This window comes from Poromitra crassiceps (genome assembly GCF_964638095.1).
Source record: "Poromitra crassiceps genome assembly, chromosome: 1".
Lineage (NCBI taxonomy): Eukaryota > Metazoa > Chordata > Actinopteri > Beryciformes > Melamphaidae > Poromitra > Poromitra crassiceps.
The window spans coordinates 74,591,836-74,606,334 of record NC_139623.1 but is presented as its reverse complement, the minus strand read 5'-3'; the positions used below and the strand labels follow the sequence as shown (position 1 = coordinate 74,606,334).

Below are 14,499 nucleotides of genomic sequence, written 5' to 3'. Positions count from 1 at the left end.
CAGAAGTACACAACATAAACTAGATTAAAAAGACTCTGCTGTAGTGACACACACCTGCAATCATAACAGAACTATCAAGATGATTTTGTAGTAGCCCAGCGAGCATTGGTAGGTTGAAAAGGGTCAATGTTGAAAAAACGTGCAAAAGTGAACGTTTTTTCACCCACTATTTGCAGACGTTGATTAAACGTTCACATTTAGACCATATTCACCAGGATCTTAAATAAAAAATGCAGCGCCTCACATGGGATTCAAACCACCGATTGCCCACACTCGCTCTACCAACTGAGCTATTCATTTACTGAAAACATATAGGGCACCAGGCACATACAGTATATACTATCTCTATCTCGTACACAACCTGTACACGATTGTACATTACCACAGGCTAAATGATCATGGGACAGGTATTTTATATCATGTGTACCAGACTATTATATTATGTAACAGACTAAAGTTATGTTGACTGTGTGTGTGCATCTATGTAGTCTGTAGGCTGTACGGCTTCAGAGGTTAATTTCATTTAACTCGGGGGGTACACAGAGCCTCGTATACAGTCTGTTACAATAACATAGCGTGCCCAGAGCACCTCACTCCGCACTTATTAGACCGGTGCAGACTTGCTTTGGTCTCGTCAGTCACAGCTAGCGACTACTATGTACTTGCGCATGCGTGTTACTGCAGGAACTCAATTCATTATTTTATAGTATTGCGCTAAAGTATTAACCATAGTTGTGTCCTGGAAGCTTTTTGGCGGCAGCACATAGCCTATATAGTCCCATATTTATGATATTTCATGTGACATAAAATTGAATTGAATTGCGTTGAAATGTAGTGTTTGTGTAGACCAGATTTCAACTCTCAGTTACACAATAAATTGGACAAATGCCAATTCACACACTATCAATATTGTCTCTATTTCAAGCTACAACAAACATTTTAACAATATGATTAACCAAATTGTGTTTTTTGACACGTTGACATTGTAACCGTATTTTAGCCGGTTGAAAAGAGGGTGAAATTAGGTCTTAGACGTTCAAACCCAATATCACCCAGATTTAAACTAAAAATCAAATCAAATTATTTTAAATTGTCCTCCAGAGAGCTGAATGAGTCTTATTTTAAATCATCCTCCAGAGAGCTCAATGAGACTTATTTTAAATCATCCTCCAGAGAGCTGAATGAGACTTTTTTGTGTCTTTATTTTGTGATAGCCTTCACATAACATTTGTATTTCCCTCACACACACACACACACACACACACACACACACACACACACACACACACACACACACACACACACACACACACACCAATATCAGACACACACTCACTCATGTTTACATCACTTGTGAGGACCACTCTCACAGGAATTCCAGGCATAGCTGGGCATTGTTCATCACCTCAAACGCATGCAGAAAGCAGCCCCCTCTTCCACTCCTTTTTTCTGCTTCTTCACAATGTTGTCTCTCTCATGATGTCCATCCATGGCTGCATGGCTCCTTCCTCTTCTCCCACTGTAGGTGGGTGCTTTAGCCACACAAAGCAGTCCTTCCTGTCTGCTTGTTGAAGTGACAGCTATAGAGCGATCCTATTAGCCCAGCGCTAACACCACCATTTACTCTGCAAAAGACTTCCTCACAATAGTACTCATTGGCTGTCAGCCTCCGATCCTCAGGATACTGTTCTATCTTAGAGGTGGGGGGAAGAGAATGAGAATACTTTTTGAGACAGGAACATATTATAGAGTCCATAGGGTGACTGAATCCAGACATATTTCTATTGCAGATGTTGTGTGGACTTTTGGACTGCTTTCTGAAAATAATTGAAACACTCCCCCCTCCCATTACAGTTTTAATTGCCCCCTTGGGTCATAGAATTTCTCTTTCGGTTCCAGTATTTATAGATTGGGATTTTAAATCGAAGAAATAAATAGACACAGACCCACTCCAACACATACATATTTTCACATAGATCTTAGATGTTAGGCAGCACTTGCATAGAATTATTTAAGCAGCACTAAATTAATTAATTTAGAGAGGCCAGTGTGTACTTATTAAACTTATAATTAAATAATAAACCGCTTGTAGACTTTTTGAAACCACCTCACATGAAAACATGTGAAACAACAAACAACAAACAAACACACGCTGCAAAGAATAATTTTATCAACATCATAATTTATATACTTTTAGTTTTTCACCTTTTCAGCTCATTCTAATCATCATATCATACAAGTCTTTGATCATTTATGCCAGAAGAATTTTCTAACAAAATGTCATTACTTAGCCTGGTAAACCAGAACTCACATTTCATTTCATTCTTCGTTCCCATCTGCCCTGAAGCTTTCACCCAGTCTTTTCAGTGGGCGGAAGTTGGGTGGGTGTACTTGCCTTGACAGACAACTCCTTCAGCCAATCAGGGTTGGATCCAGTCAAACCCAAATCCACTCGGGAGAACGGCAAAAACATATTTTCCGCACAGAAACCCAGCTGTTGCATACTCCTGTACATGTTTAATTGTTGTTATAATATTGAGTCTATTTCTGCAATAACTGCACTTTATGGCTGTTTAAACTAGACGAATGCTGACATTACTCGTCGAGGTGGACAGGCAAGGAGGCGGCCGTTACTGTTTTGCTAAAATACATAAGAAAATACATGAGACATAAAAATTCCAACCAATCCCACCCTTCCGCCCTCCCCATCAAATAAAAACTGCCTTTCCCTCCCCAACTGATTTCTCATTGGTTTACACTTTTTAATGATCCCTCCCTGCATTATGTCCCGCCCCAGCATCCCGTTTCAACAGGAAATACAAGATGCAAGATGCTTCCAAAACACGGGTTCATTGCAACTTTAGTAATTCCCGCTCCATGTGGTCATCATGTGTGTTCCTGTGTATTTTGTCCAGGAGGAAACAAGCTGAAGGGGCAGCAGTTCCGTCTGGACTGGGCCTGGATCTCACTGGAGAGGGAGTACTATGTGGTGGATGAGGAGGACAAGTTCTTGGAGGTGGTGCTCCGACGCAGAGGCTACCTGGGAGAGACCTCTTTCATTGGTCAGTCCGCCTGTCAATCAGTCAGTCAGTCGATCGGTCTGTCTGTCTGTCTGTCTGTCTGTCTGTCTGTCTGTCTGTCTGTCTGTCTGTCTGTCTGTCTAGTCCATGAGCCAAAGCTCAAAATGTAACTTATCAGTACCACTCCAGTGGGCAAATTCTAATCAAGATGTTGAAAAGGTGTATGTGCATAGATGATATTTTAGTATGATAGCCTTTGCAGAATGGTAGCTTTGTCACAGTGATCAGCTCATGAAGTTAGCCACCCCGTACAATACATTGGATTCTAGGTGCTTATCCTATTCTAGGCTTATTTTCACCACCTTTACTCTTGTTTTATGAGAACATGTTTGATCACATGGTCACATGGGCTCTTCAATGTGTTAGTGACATTCATTTTTCAATTTCTTTTGCCTAAACTATTATAGTCTTTATTGGAGCACTGTGACGTCTAGGAACATCACAGCCACAAACATAAAGACACTGGAAAACTCACAGGACTGTAAGTATTCAGAAAATGTATAATCTATCTTTATGCACTGGCGATTATACGTTGGTGCACCGGATGCACGTGCAACACCTAGTGGCCAGATGATTTTTTATTTTATTTCTACATAATAAACTATTTAGATGTCCCGCATTTGCGCGAGATAGAGCGCGAGAGACCGAGGCAGATAGAGAGGGAGAGGGAGATAAAGAGAGAGAGCGAGCGAGAGACAGAGAGGGAGAGAGAGAGAGAGAGAGACATGAGACATGAGAGCGGGGAGGGAGAGAGAGCGCACGGCTCGCACCGGCTCGCACCGGCTCGCACCTAGCTGCTTGTTAACTTCACTTAACGACACTATTGCAGCCTGAGAGACTCATGAGTAGGCTACTCCCAATAAAAAATAATAACAATACCAATAGCGTGCAAATATAGGCTACTTAACCATAAAATAGGATACCAATATTAACTCATTGAGTGCCACGGATGTCGATCGACGTCAAAGTAAATAGTGACGTAGAGTGCCACGGACGTCGATCGACGTCAAATGCGTTTTTTGACGGTGGGACGTGGATGAAAGCCTCAGGCATCTCCTGTACAAATATGGGAGCTATTGAAGGTGTATAACCTATTTTACGGACTCATTAGGTGGCGACAGTGCTCTCCAGATTAGAGACAGGTCCGGAGAAACAGGAGGAAAAAGCCGTGATCAAAGAGAAATCGATGCATGCTGCAGCCAGAGCCATATAGATTGCTCTGTCTGGAGCTGACGTTGGCTGCGAACAGGAGTCAATCCGCGCACACAACCGAGCCCCTCTGTCTCTGTCTGTCTGTCTGTATAGTTTCTCCACACGATTAGCCACCAGAAAAGCAGCACCCGACGCCAAACCATTCAGCAGTCCGGTTTGGCTCTTCCCTGTCGCGCTGCGAGCCGCCCGGCACACACAAACGGAGCACTCCGAAAATAGAGTGGGTGCGTGTTGGCTGTGTGTTACGTGTGGGGAGGAGTTTGCAGCTGGGGGGGTGGGGGGGGGGGGGAGGGGGGGAGAGGGGGGGGGCACGCAGGGCATCACACAACTACACCACGTCACTACATCAGAAAATATTATCTTCAGACTCAGTGAATGTGCTTGAAATGCTGCATTTCACAAAAGGCGGAATATCTCAGCTAATAATTTGAAACGCCTGTATTTGCTCAAAACGACCTATCTTCTCTGGCTCATAACTAAAGAACGGAAAATGGTATCAATAAACTTTTTTTTGCTGATGATACAATGCGTGTTTGGTGTTTACATAGTAATATCACACAATATTCTGTGGGCCTCGAGAAATCACTGAAAACACTCTGAAAACTCTGGCACTGGGAGCGTCCGTTCTCCAAAAGTGGCTTGATTGATTGATTGATTGATTGATTGATTGATTTTGGTGACATGTCAACAAAGATACAGCACTGGCTGGCACTCAATGAGTTAATGCAACAGTGGGCCTGTATCTTCTTTGCACAAAGCTCTCCAATGTTGTTTTAGCACAATTGAAGAGAGCCTCAAAAATTTCTCAACAGCATCCTGTCTTTGAGATGTCATTTGCAGATATTTAGTCTACACTGCTGTTACAAAGGACATTTATAAATTCCATAAGCTGCTCTTCTTCTTCATGTTCTGTTCAAATGAACCAGTAATGTAGCCTACTACAGTTACAGTATGGTTCTACTTCAGTATAAGCTATTAGTACATTGTTCTACTAGAAAAGTCTGACTAACTTTAATGCTATGGTTGGAAGGCACAAACATGCCATGCGTTTCATATCTGAACAGAAGCCATGAATCCCATATCAGCAACCTGTCTGTTCTGTTTTATTGTAGCCTACACACTTTAGTCACATGTTGTTGCTTACTGTAGGCTATTTACCTAGCCTGGGAGTTGGGACAGTAGTTGAGCTGTCATTGTATTGTAGTGAGGTTTCATACCAAATTTCAATCAGAAGGCCGCCATATTTGCATAACCTGATCAGCCCGTGACGTCAATCAAGTGTAAGTATGACATCAGTTATGACGTCAGTTCATCCTAGTACATATAGCGAGGGTTCTACGTCACCTCCCTCTCTCGCGGATCATAGCAGCAGCTGGCATCACGGCTGTTCATCATCTCCTCTGAAGCTGTCGTTTCGCTATTCTATTCTCCTATCATTTGCGGCTTTGATCGGGGGGGGGAGAGACAAAGAGAGAGAAAGAAGAGAGAAAGTGAAAGTCGGCGAGGCGCCAAGGAAGCGCCAAATTGAAAAGTGAAGCCCAGTCGGGGCCAAGTTGGGAGGCGCCAAGTTGGGGGCCAAGGACGCCAAATTGGGAAGCGCCAAGTTGGGGGCCAAGGAGGCTAAGTTGGGAGGCGCCAAGTTGGGGGCCAAGGAGGCCAAGTTGGGAAGTGCCGAGTTCAGATTCAGATTCAGATTCATTTATTTAAAGAATGGGACATTGCACATTAATGAACAGTACAGCCGTACAGTAAATATGCCAGGTTATAGCCCAAGGGCTAGTTTCCACCTGTAGTCCCATGGCAGGTTGATGTAATCTTGAAAAGAAAAAAAATTTATAGTACAAAAAATTTATAGTACAAAAGGTTAGTAAAACATAAAGTGAGTAAAACACACAGAGCATGCAGCAAAACATGACAGACAATATGTTAGAAATGATCACATTGCTGGTTTGATCTGAGCCATAGTTTCAACTGGCCTTTAAAGGTGGCGAGACTACGGCATTCTCTAATAAAGGGAGGTAGATTATTCCAGAGGGTGCTTCCCATGAAGGATAAGGTCCTCTGACTAAAGCAAGTTTTTCTAAATGGGACCTCACAGACCTTTTTCGTGATGGCCCGAGTGACACGAGTCGAGTTGGCGGTCGAACGATATTTAATGAAGTCAGCAAGAGGAGGCGGCGCCAGTCCATGTAGAACTTTGTATATAAGACAGGCAGAAGTGAAATTTCTAAAGTTCTCAAAACTTAGCATGTCATATTTACGTATGACATGACAGTGGTGATGAGAAAGGGGTTTTTTATCTAGTATTTTCAGGGCTTTTTTATGAAGTAGTTCGGCTGGTTTGAGAGTGGTTACTCCTGTCAAAGACCAGCTAGTTATACAATAATTCAGATGCGAAAGGATCATCGAGTGTAAAAATAAAAACGCAGCATCTGTGGACAGACAGCTCCTTATTTGTCTGAAATTATACAGGTGGAATTTAATTTTTTTGGAAATCATTTTAATATGGTTGCTGAACGTTAGGTTGGAGTCCAACATCACACCTAAGTATTTAAACTCATTAACCACAGATAATTCCTCTGACCCCAAGAAAACATTGGAGCGCGGAGGTGCAATGTTTCTTTTAGAAAAGAACATACAAACTGTTTTTTTTGCATTCAGCACGAGACAAGATTTAGTTAGCCACGCCTGGATATGAGAAAGAAATGATGTGCCGCCTCCCCCGGGTCTTTAGCCCTTGTGAAGATGACTGTGTCATCAGCATAAAGCTGAACATCTACATTAAAACAGAAATCAGGAAGATCATTAATGTACAAAGAAAAGAAAATTGGCCCCAAAATTGACCCTTGAGGGACCCCTACTGGACAGCTCAGGTAAGGGGAGCTGACACCGCCAACCACAGTGCACTGCTCCCGGTGAGACAGTTATGATTCAACCCATTTAATGGCCTCAGCAGAAAAATTGAAACTGGACAATTTGGAGAGCAGCACACTGTGGTTGACGGTGTCAAACGCCCTCTTAAGATCGAGGAACACAGCTCCCACACAGCCATCCCTGTCCAAGGAACCTTTTATTCCTTGGTGCGTTAAGTCGTTAACGCACCAAGGTCGAACGCCAGGCCGAGTTGGGAAGTGCCAGCCGCAAGTCGCTGTAAGTCGCTAAAGGTCGAGGGCTAGAAAAGTATAGTCAAATTATTGGTGCCCGCAAGTCGAAAGGCAGGCCAAGCTGGGAAGCACCAGCTTCGAGTCGTTGCCGTAAGACGCCAAGTTGGAGGCCAGATCTTACTGTAAAATTATTCATCATTGCCTAGTCAAAGTGAGGCAAAGTAACGGACCAATCTCAATTAACCACCGGTAATTGGATCTTCCTTTTGGGGGGATTCTCTATCCTAGCCTATTCAGATGCCCTCCTCTCACCTCAAGAGGAGTGCCACCTGGCAAGGGAGTCATACGCCAAAGTAGTTGCCATGCACACCATTTGCTAAATAAAGCCGCTTGTTAAATCTGACCGACTGGCCTCTCATGATTGAATTAAAACCATCTCACACCCGGGTTGGATTGGGCTGAAAAATTGCATATACCTTGCATATCTATATACCTTTTCAAAAATCTTGATTAGAATTTGGCCACCGAAATCTTGTCTGGCCCATGGACTATACCACTATACCACCATGGACTATACCACTATACCACCATGGACTATATTTGTTTTTCTGTGTGTTGCCTCACCGTCTTCTTTGTACGATGAACTTCATTGCTTTCATCCCTTTACATTACTATTAACTCCGCCACTCTCTCATTTGTATTTTTAGCATACAAAAAGTACAAAGGCACAGAAAATAATCTTGTCAATGGGCATTGAAGTTAAGCCACAGTATTTTTGTTTGTTTGGCCTTCAGCTATTTGAGCTGTGTATTTTTTCTGTAAGTGAGAAAAGGCCAGATGAAGATGGTTGTAAGGTGCTAAGAGTACGCTGCCATCTGCATAGCTGTAACGCGTTCATGTACCAACACAATGCAGGGAAACAGACAATGAAAAGCATTTTTGCCACACACATAATCACCTGCAGAACCATGTGTTTCAATTGCACTTTAATTGTCCATAATGTCAGTAAAGATATTGGGGCAGCTTGCTGTGTTCATCATGACCTCGTCATGTTTGCTGTGGGAGAAGAAATGGTTGTAAGGAGCTTTTGTCCTCTCATCGTCATCATTCTGATCCATATTCATCACTGGCTCACAATGGCCTCACTCGATGTGTGTGTGTGTGTGTGTGTGTGTGTGTGTGTGTGTGTGTGTGTGTGTGTGTGTGTGTGTGTGCGTGCGTGTGTGCGTGCATGCATGCGTGCGTGTGTGTGTGCAGTGGCGCTGGAAGTACTTTTAGGTAGGGGGTGCTGTAAGGAAGGGACTCTCGGTGCTGTCCCCCAGGGCAGCGCCGACATAAATTTGACGTTTTTTGGACTTTTAGCCATATTTAGAGGAATATTTCATTTTAAATTAACATTAGGATTATACTGTTGTGATGTCATTATTCAGTGTCTTCTCCTCATCTCTGCAGCATTACTCAATTTACCCTCAGGAATCAGGGACAGTGATAGCCTACCTGCTATTCCTCCCATAATCCAGGGCCGGATTAATAGTACCATGGGCCCCGGGGCTATTCATTTTCTAAGCTATTCATTTAGCCTTTTAGTCATAAAGATTATATCTTCCAGACTGAAATGTTATAACAGAAGTGGAGTATTGGCCAGAATTACATGAACATTTGGACACTTATTCAGCGGGTATTTTGCATGTTGCGTTCAGGTGCACTGTAAAATATATATATATATATATATATATATATATATATATATATATATATATATATTCCATCTATTGCCACCAGGGGGTGCTGCAGCACCCACCGCACGCCGCTTGTGTGTGTGTGTGTGCGTGTGCGTTTGTGTGTGTGTGTTCCCTCACGGGAAGCATTTGAGTGCATCTCTGGGGCACACATGAAAGCTTGTGCACTGACTCTCATCTCTCTGCACAGTGGGTGTGTGAGCACCTGAATATCTCTGACCCCACACACACACACACACACACACACACACACACACACACACACGCACACACACGCGCGATAACCAACATGGCTTTTATGCATAGATCCATGGCTTAGACAGGACTAGCAAGGAGGAAGAATCTCGACTTGTTGCCTAAAATAGGACCTCTCTCCATTGTGGTGGACTTACAATACCTTGTATCTTCACACAAACATGCAGAAACAAATGCTTGTGTGTGTGTGTGTGTGTGTGTGTGTGTGTGTGTGTGTGTGTGTGTGTGTGTGTGTGTGTGTGTGTGTGTGCGTGCGTGCATGTGTGTGTGTTTGCGTGTGTAATTGTGTGCGTGCGTGCATGTGTGTGTGTGTGTGTGCATGTGTGCGTGCGTGCGTGTGTGCGTGCGTGTGTGTTTGCGTGTGTGTGTGCGCGTGTGCGTGCATGTGTGTGTGTGCGTGCATGTGTGCTATAGTGATGAAACTTGATCTCAGTGTAGAGTAACAAAGGATAACAGCAGAAGAGAACAACAGACAGTGATGAAAGACTAATTGCTTTCATTGATTTCATTGATATTTGGACAAACATAGTGAGATAACCAGTAATAAATAGATATATTAAAGTCCCTGGAAACCAGAAATAATTTTTTATTATTTAGCATTTTGTTCATCACATCACAGCAATATAGCAAAGTATATAAATTTAGGTTTGACAGTCATGGCAAAAGTCATGAGAATCAATTAGATTTTAGAGTGTATTTTCTCCCGCGGACTGTGTGGGCATGTCCCGTGTGTGTGCATGCAGGACTTCTCCTCCGAGAGAGAGAGAGAGAGAGAGGGGGGGGGAGGGAAACGGAGAGAGAGAGAGAAGGAGAGAGAGACAGAAGGAAAGAGAGAAGGAGTGTTTGTGTGTGTGTGTGTGTGTGTGTGTGTGTGTGTGTGTGTTCGCTCGTTGCTTGGCGCATACCATGCGCGTAGCCACGGGTGTGCCAGGGTGTGCAAATGCCACCCAGACAGGCCGCTGGCACACCTAAAAAAATGGGGTAAAAAAGTTTTTTTGTTTTGTCTGCAAAACACATATCAACGCTGTCATGCACTGTGTCCAACTTATCCTATGTGCGAATAGAAATCACGCTCCGCTGACCTATGTGCCCCGGAGCATCATGGGAAACTAGTTAAGCTGTCGTCCACGTAAAGTAAACAAATGCACGCACTCACAGCAGCGGCAGCAGCGCCAAATCAAGAAGACATGAAACAAAGCTTGCTTTTAAGCTTTTTCGGCAAAGGCAAGAAACGTCGCATTGACGACGAGGAAGAAGATGACTCGTCGTCACCCTCCCCCTCAACAAGTGCGGATTGTAGTGCACCCGAGGACACTGACGCTACAGATCTCTCTGCAGTAGACGAACCTGCATGCCAACCCAATTTTTTGCGTTCTTTCCCGACTAGAACACTCTTTGGAAAAAGTAGGTGATACTTTTTTGAGATACTAAACAAAGTGGTTTTACATGTCGCCAAAAGATACAATTTAATTGACTGCTTCTACCTGCTAATAATGAGTGCGAAAAGGAGCAAACAACACACAAATATTCCTCTAAATCTGGTTTGAAAAGACCCAAAAAAAATTGGGCGGCGGCCTTGCGGCCGCCACCAAATGTTCCGCCCCCTGGCATACCCTGGCTTTCTGTGGCACACCCAATGAGCCAAGTCTGGCTATGCTACTGGTGCATACTGACAGAGAGGAAGAGGGACTGCCGCTGCGAGTGCACAGCGCTACTGTGTGTGTGTGTGTGTGTGTGTGTGTGTGTGTGTGTGTGTGTGTGTGCACTGCGCGCGCGTGCGTGTGTGTGATTCGATTAAATCTTATGACGTGATAAGATCATTCATTGTAGCACCGCTCTCTTCAATCATCTTCAATGAGGAAGTGGAAATCCAGACCTTGTAGAAAAGTGGAGATTTTGGGGCTTTGGGTTGAAACTAATGTCTCCTACTTTCTGAGGCACACAATTACTCACATAAGACCCTAAATTTAATAGTTAGACGGTTTTTGTGGATTTTGGTTTCCAGGGACTTTAAAGGTAGATTTGGAAATCGTATCTCATGAATTGTGTAGTTAAAAGGTTTTGACTGTAGGAGTGTTGGCTCTATTTTGGAATGTGTCGCATATCTATTACTGGCACTTAGTAAGTCTGTTCCATTTGCATGTTCACTCTTAGATTAAAACAGAACAGGGTTAATATACAACATATTTATGATCTTTACATTAATATTACATTTCCGGGTGCCGGTTTTCTTACCCTGCGTGTTTATAGTTTCAGAACTATGTTGGATCAGAAAGAGGCTGGTTGTGACATGGAGCAACAACCACGACAGCAAGGGGAATTGGCCAAGTACAATTGGAGAGAAAATGGCAGAAAAACTTGATAAAAAAATACTAGATACAAGACACTGTCGGAAGCTCGCTCCAGTTGCGAGGGTTTGAGCTGATGAAAGCTGGTCTGCTGCCAGGCAACAGTGTTGGAGAGCTTTTCCACACGCTCCATCACAACAGGCCGGTCAGGTAGAGCAGGTTCAAGAACCAGGTTCAAAGATGCCCCCAAGAACCAGGTTCAAAGATGTCGCCAAGAACCAGGTTCAAAACTGTCCCCAAGAACCAGGTTCAAAGATGTGTTCATTTTCTCACTTTTTGTAAACTCTGTTAAGAAAAAAAAGTCTCACCCTTGGAGCTATCTTGATTCTTAATGGTGAGTGCCCTCTTCCTCACCTGCTGTTTCTTCTCTAAACCTCTTCTGTAGTCTGTCACATCTTGCCTACAGCTTTTCTCTGACTTCTTCTCAGAATGTCTCCTGTGACACCATCCCACTGACTTGTCATCCACTTAACCCTTCTCACTTTCTGTTTCTTTCATTTGTAATCTCTCCACACCTTTGAGAGACACCTGTAGTGTTTGGTCCTTTTTTGCTCCTACCTTTGCTTCTCTTGTTCAAAGATGGCGGCTCTCTTGTTCTCTCCACTGCTCCCTTACTGCCTCGTAGCCCTGATCTGCCCTAGGGGCGCAGCTCACACTCTTCTTCAACCACCTTCATCGTCATCTTACGTCATCTTACATTCTCTTCTCTTCTCTTCTCTTCTCTTCTCTTCTCTTCTCTTCTCTTCTCTTCTCTTCTCTTCTCTTCTCTTCTCTTCTCTTCTTCCACTTATCCATGGTGTCAGCTCCTCTGTGTTTGATTACTTATCCATGGTGTCAGCTCCTCTGTGTTTGGTTACTTATCCATGGTGTCAGCTCCTCTGTTTGATTACTTATCCATGGTGTCAGCTCCTCTGTGTTTGGTTACTTATCCATGGTGTCAGCTCCTCTGTGTTTGATTACTTATCCATGGTGTCAGCTCCTCTGTGTTTGATTACTTATCCATGGTGTCAGCTCCTCCGTGTTTGGTTACTTATCCATGGTGTCAGCTCCTCTGTGTTTGATTACTTATCCATGGTGTCAGCTCCTCTGTGTTTGATTACTTATCCATGGTGTCAGCTCCTCTGTGTTTGGTTACTTATCCATGATGTCAGCTCCTCTGGGTTTGATTACTTATCCATGGTGTCAGCTCCTCTGTGTTTGATCACTTATCCATGGTGTCAGCTCCTCTGTGTTTGGTTACTTATCCATGGTGTCAGCTCCTCTGTGTTTGGTTACTTATCCATGGTGTCAGCTCCTCTGGGTTTGATTACTTATCCATGGTGTCAGCTCCTCTGTGTTTGATCACTTATCCATGGTGTCAGCTCCTCTGTGTTTGGTTACTTATCCATGGTGTCAGCTCCTCTGTGTTTGGTTACTTATCCATGGTGTCAGCTCCTCTGTTTGATTACTTATCCATGGTGTCAGCTCCTCTGTGTTTGGTTACTTATCCATGGTGTCAGCTCCTCTGTGTTTGGTTACTTATCCATGGTGTCAGCTCCTCTGGGTTTGATTACTTATACATGGGAAATATAGTCTCTGCATTTATCCAATCCAGGCCTGTCCTTCCTCCGGTGGGCAGGCCAGGAGCAGTGGGCAGCTTTCTTGTGCACAGCGCCCGGGGACCAACTTCAGTTGTAGTCGTCACTGGTCAGATGATGCTGTCTGATACCTGGCACCGTGGGCTTTTGAATTTGCGCTCTGCCGGCTGCGCGCTCGTCTTCCAGCCGTGCCCAGTCATAATCTCCATACCGGGGCACGGCTTTATCAGACCATCTCCACCCCTCTGTGCACGGACATCGCCTACAACCAGACCATCTCCACCCCTCTGTGCACGGACATCACCTACAACCAGACCATCATGCCCAAGCTGGGTCACATGAACCGAGGACGCACGGCTGGGCTGATTGTCGTTTTCACCGCTGGTGAAGTTTGCACGGTACTCGTGTCGCTGTGTCGTAGGCTACTGCATTAACGCTCATGGCTAATCCCCTCAAGCAAGTCAGAAGTGTAGTAGAAAAGAAAAGAAAAGAAACATTCTGGGCTTTGTGTTTCTTAATTAGGCTAGGTGCAATACGCTTTCAGTGTGTTCCACCGGCGCACAGCGCACAAAGGCGCATAGCCAAAACACGCCGAAATAACATCAGAAATGATTCCACTCTGGAAAGGATATCTAATTTCAGATTACTGGCTGTAGCATTGTTGTCGGAGAGCATTTAATATTAAAATCTGCCTTGGATACCTCATTATTTGGTGCCATATAAATATACAATTGATTGATTGATTGTTGGTTGATTGATTCACTTTGATGTCTCCGAAATGCATATAGGCCTACATTGTGATCATTTAATGACTTACAATGCTTACAGTAGCCTAAATATATTACATGTTCTTTTAAAACATGCTACATCATTTAAGAAAGTAAACTGTAAATATAGGCCTATTCCAATATGTTCTGCATGCAAAAATACAACAAAAATGTTTCCCGGTTTCCCGGGATTAAACCCTAGTCCATACCGATGTTGTATGGAGGAACCCCTGGGGAGCACGGGGAGAACATGCAAACTCCACATAGAAGGGCCCTTTTGACGAGATGGCCCAGCTGGGCAGTGGGCACCTGAGGATGTGGGGGGGGGGGGACACACACCCTCGGGGCACCCACAGCGTCCCAGGCGGGAATCGAACCTGCAGGACCTTCTAGCTGTGAGGTGACAGCTCTACCGCT

General features: G+C 44.0%; 1 protein-coding gene across 1 annotated transcript in view; it reads left to right on the top strand.

Moving 5' to 3' along the window:
* Positions 1–14,499, top strand: part of LOC310786280 (FRAS1-related extracellular matrix protein 2-like) — a gene marked incomplete at both ends in the record, with an annotated part of 317,396 nt that overhangs the window by 245,472 nt on the left and 57,425 nt on the right. Inside the window, one exon of the mRNA XM_083647442.1 lies at positions 2,916–3,062. Within this exon, the coding sequence (XP_083503568.1) occupies positions 2,916–3,062 (147 nt within the window). The remainder of the gene's footprint in view (positions 1–2,915; positions 3,063–14,499) is intronic.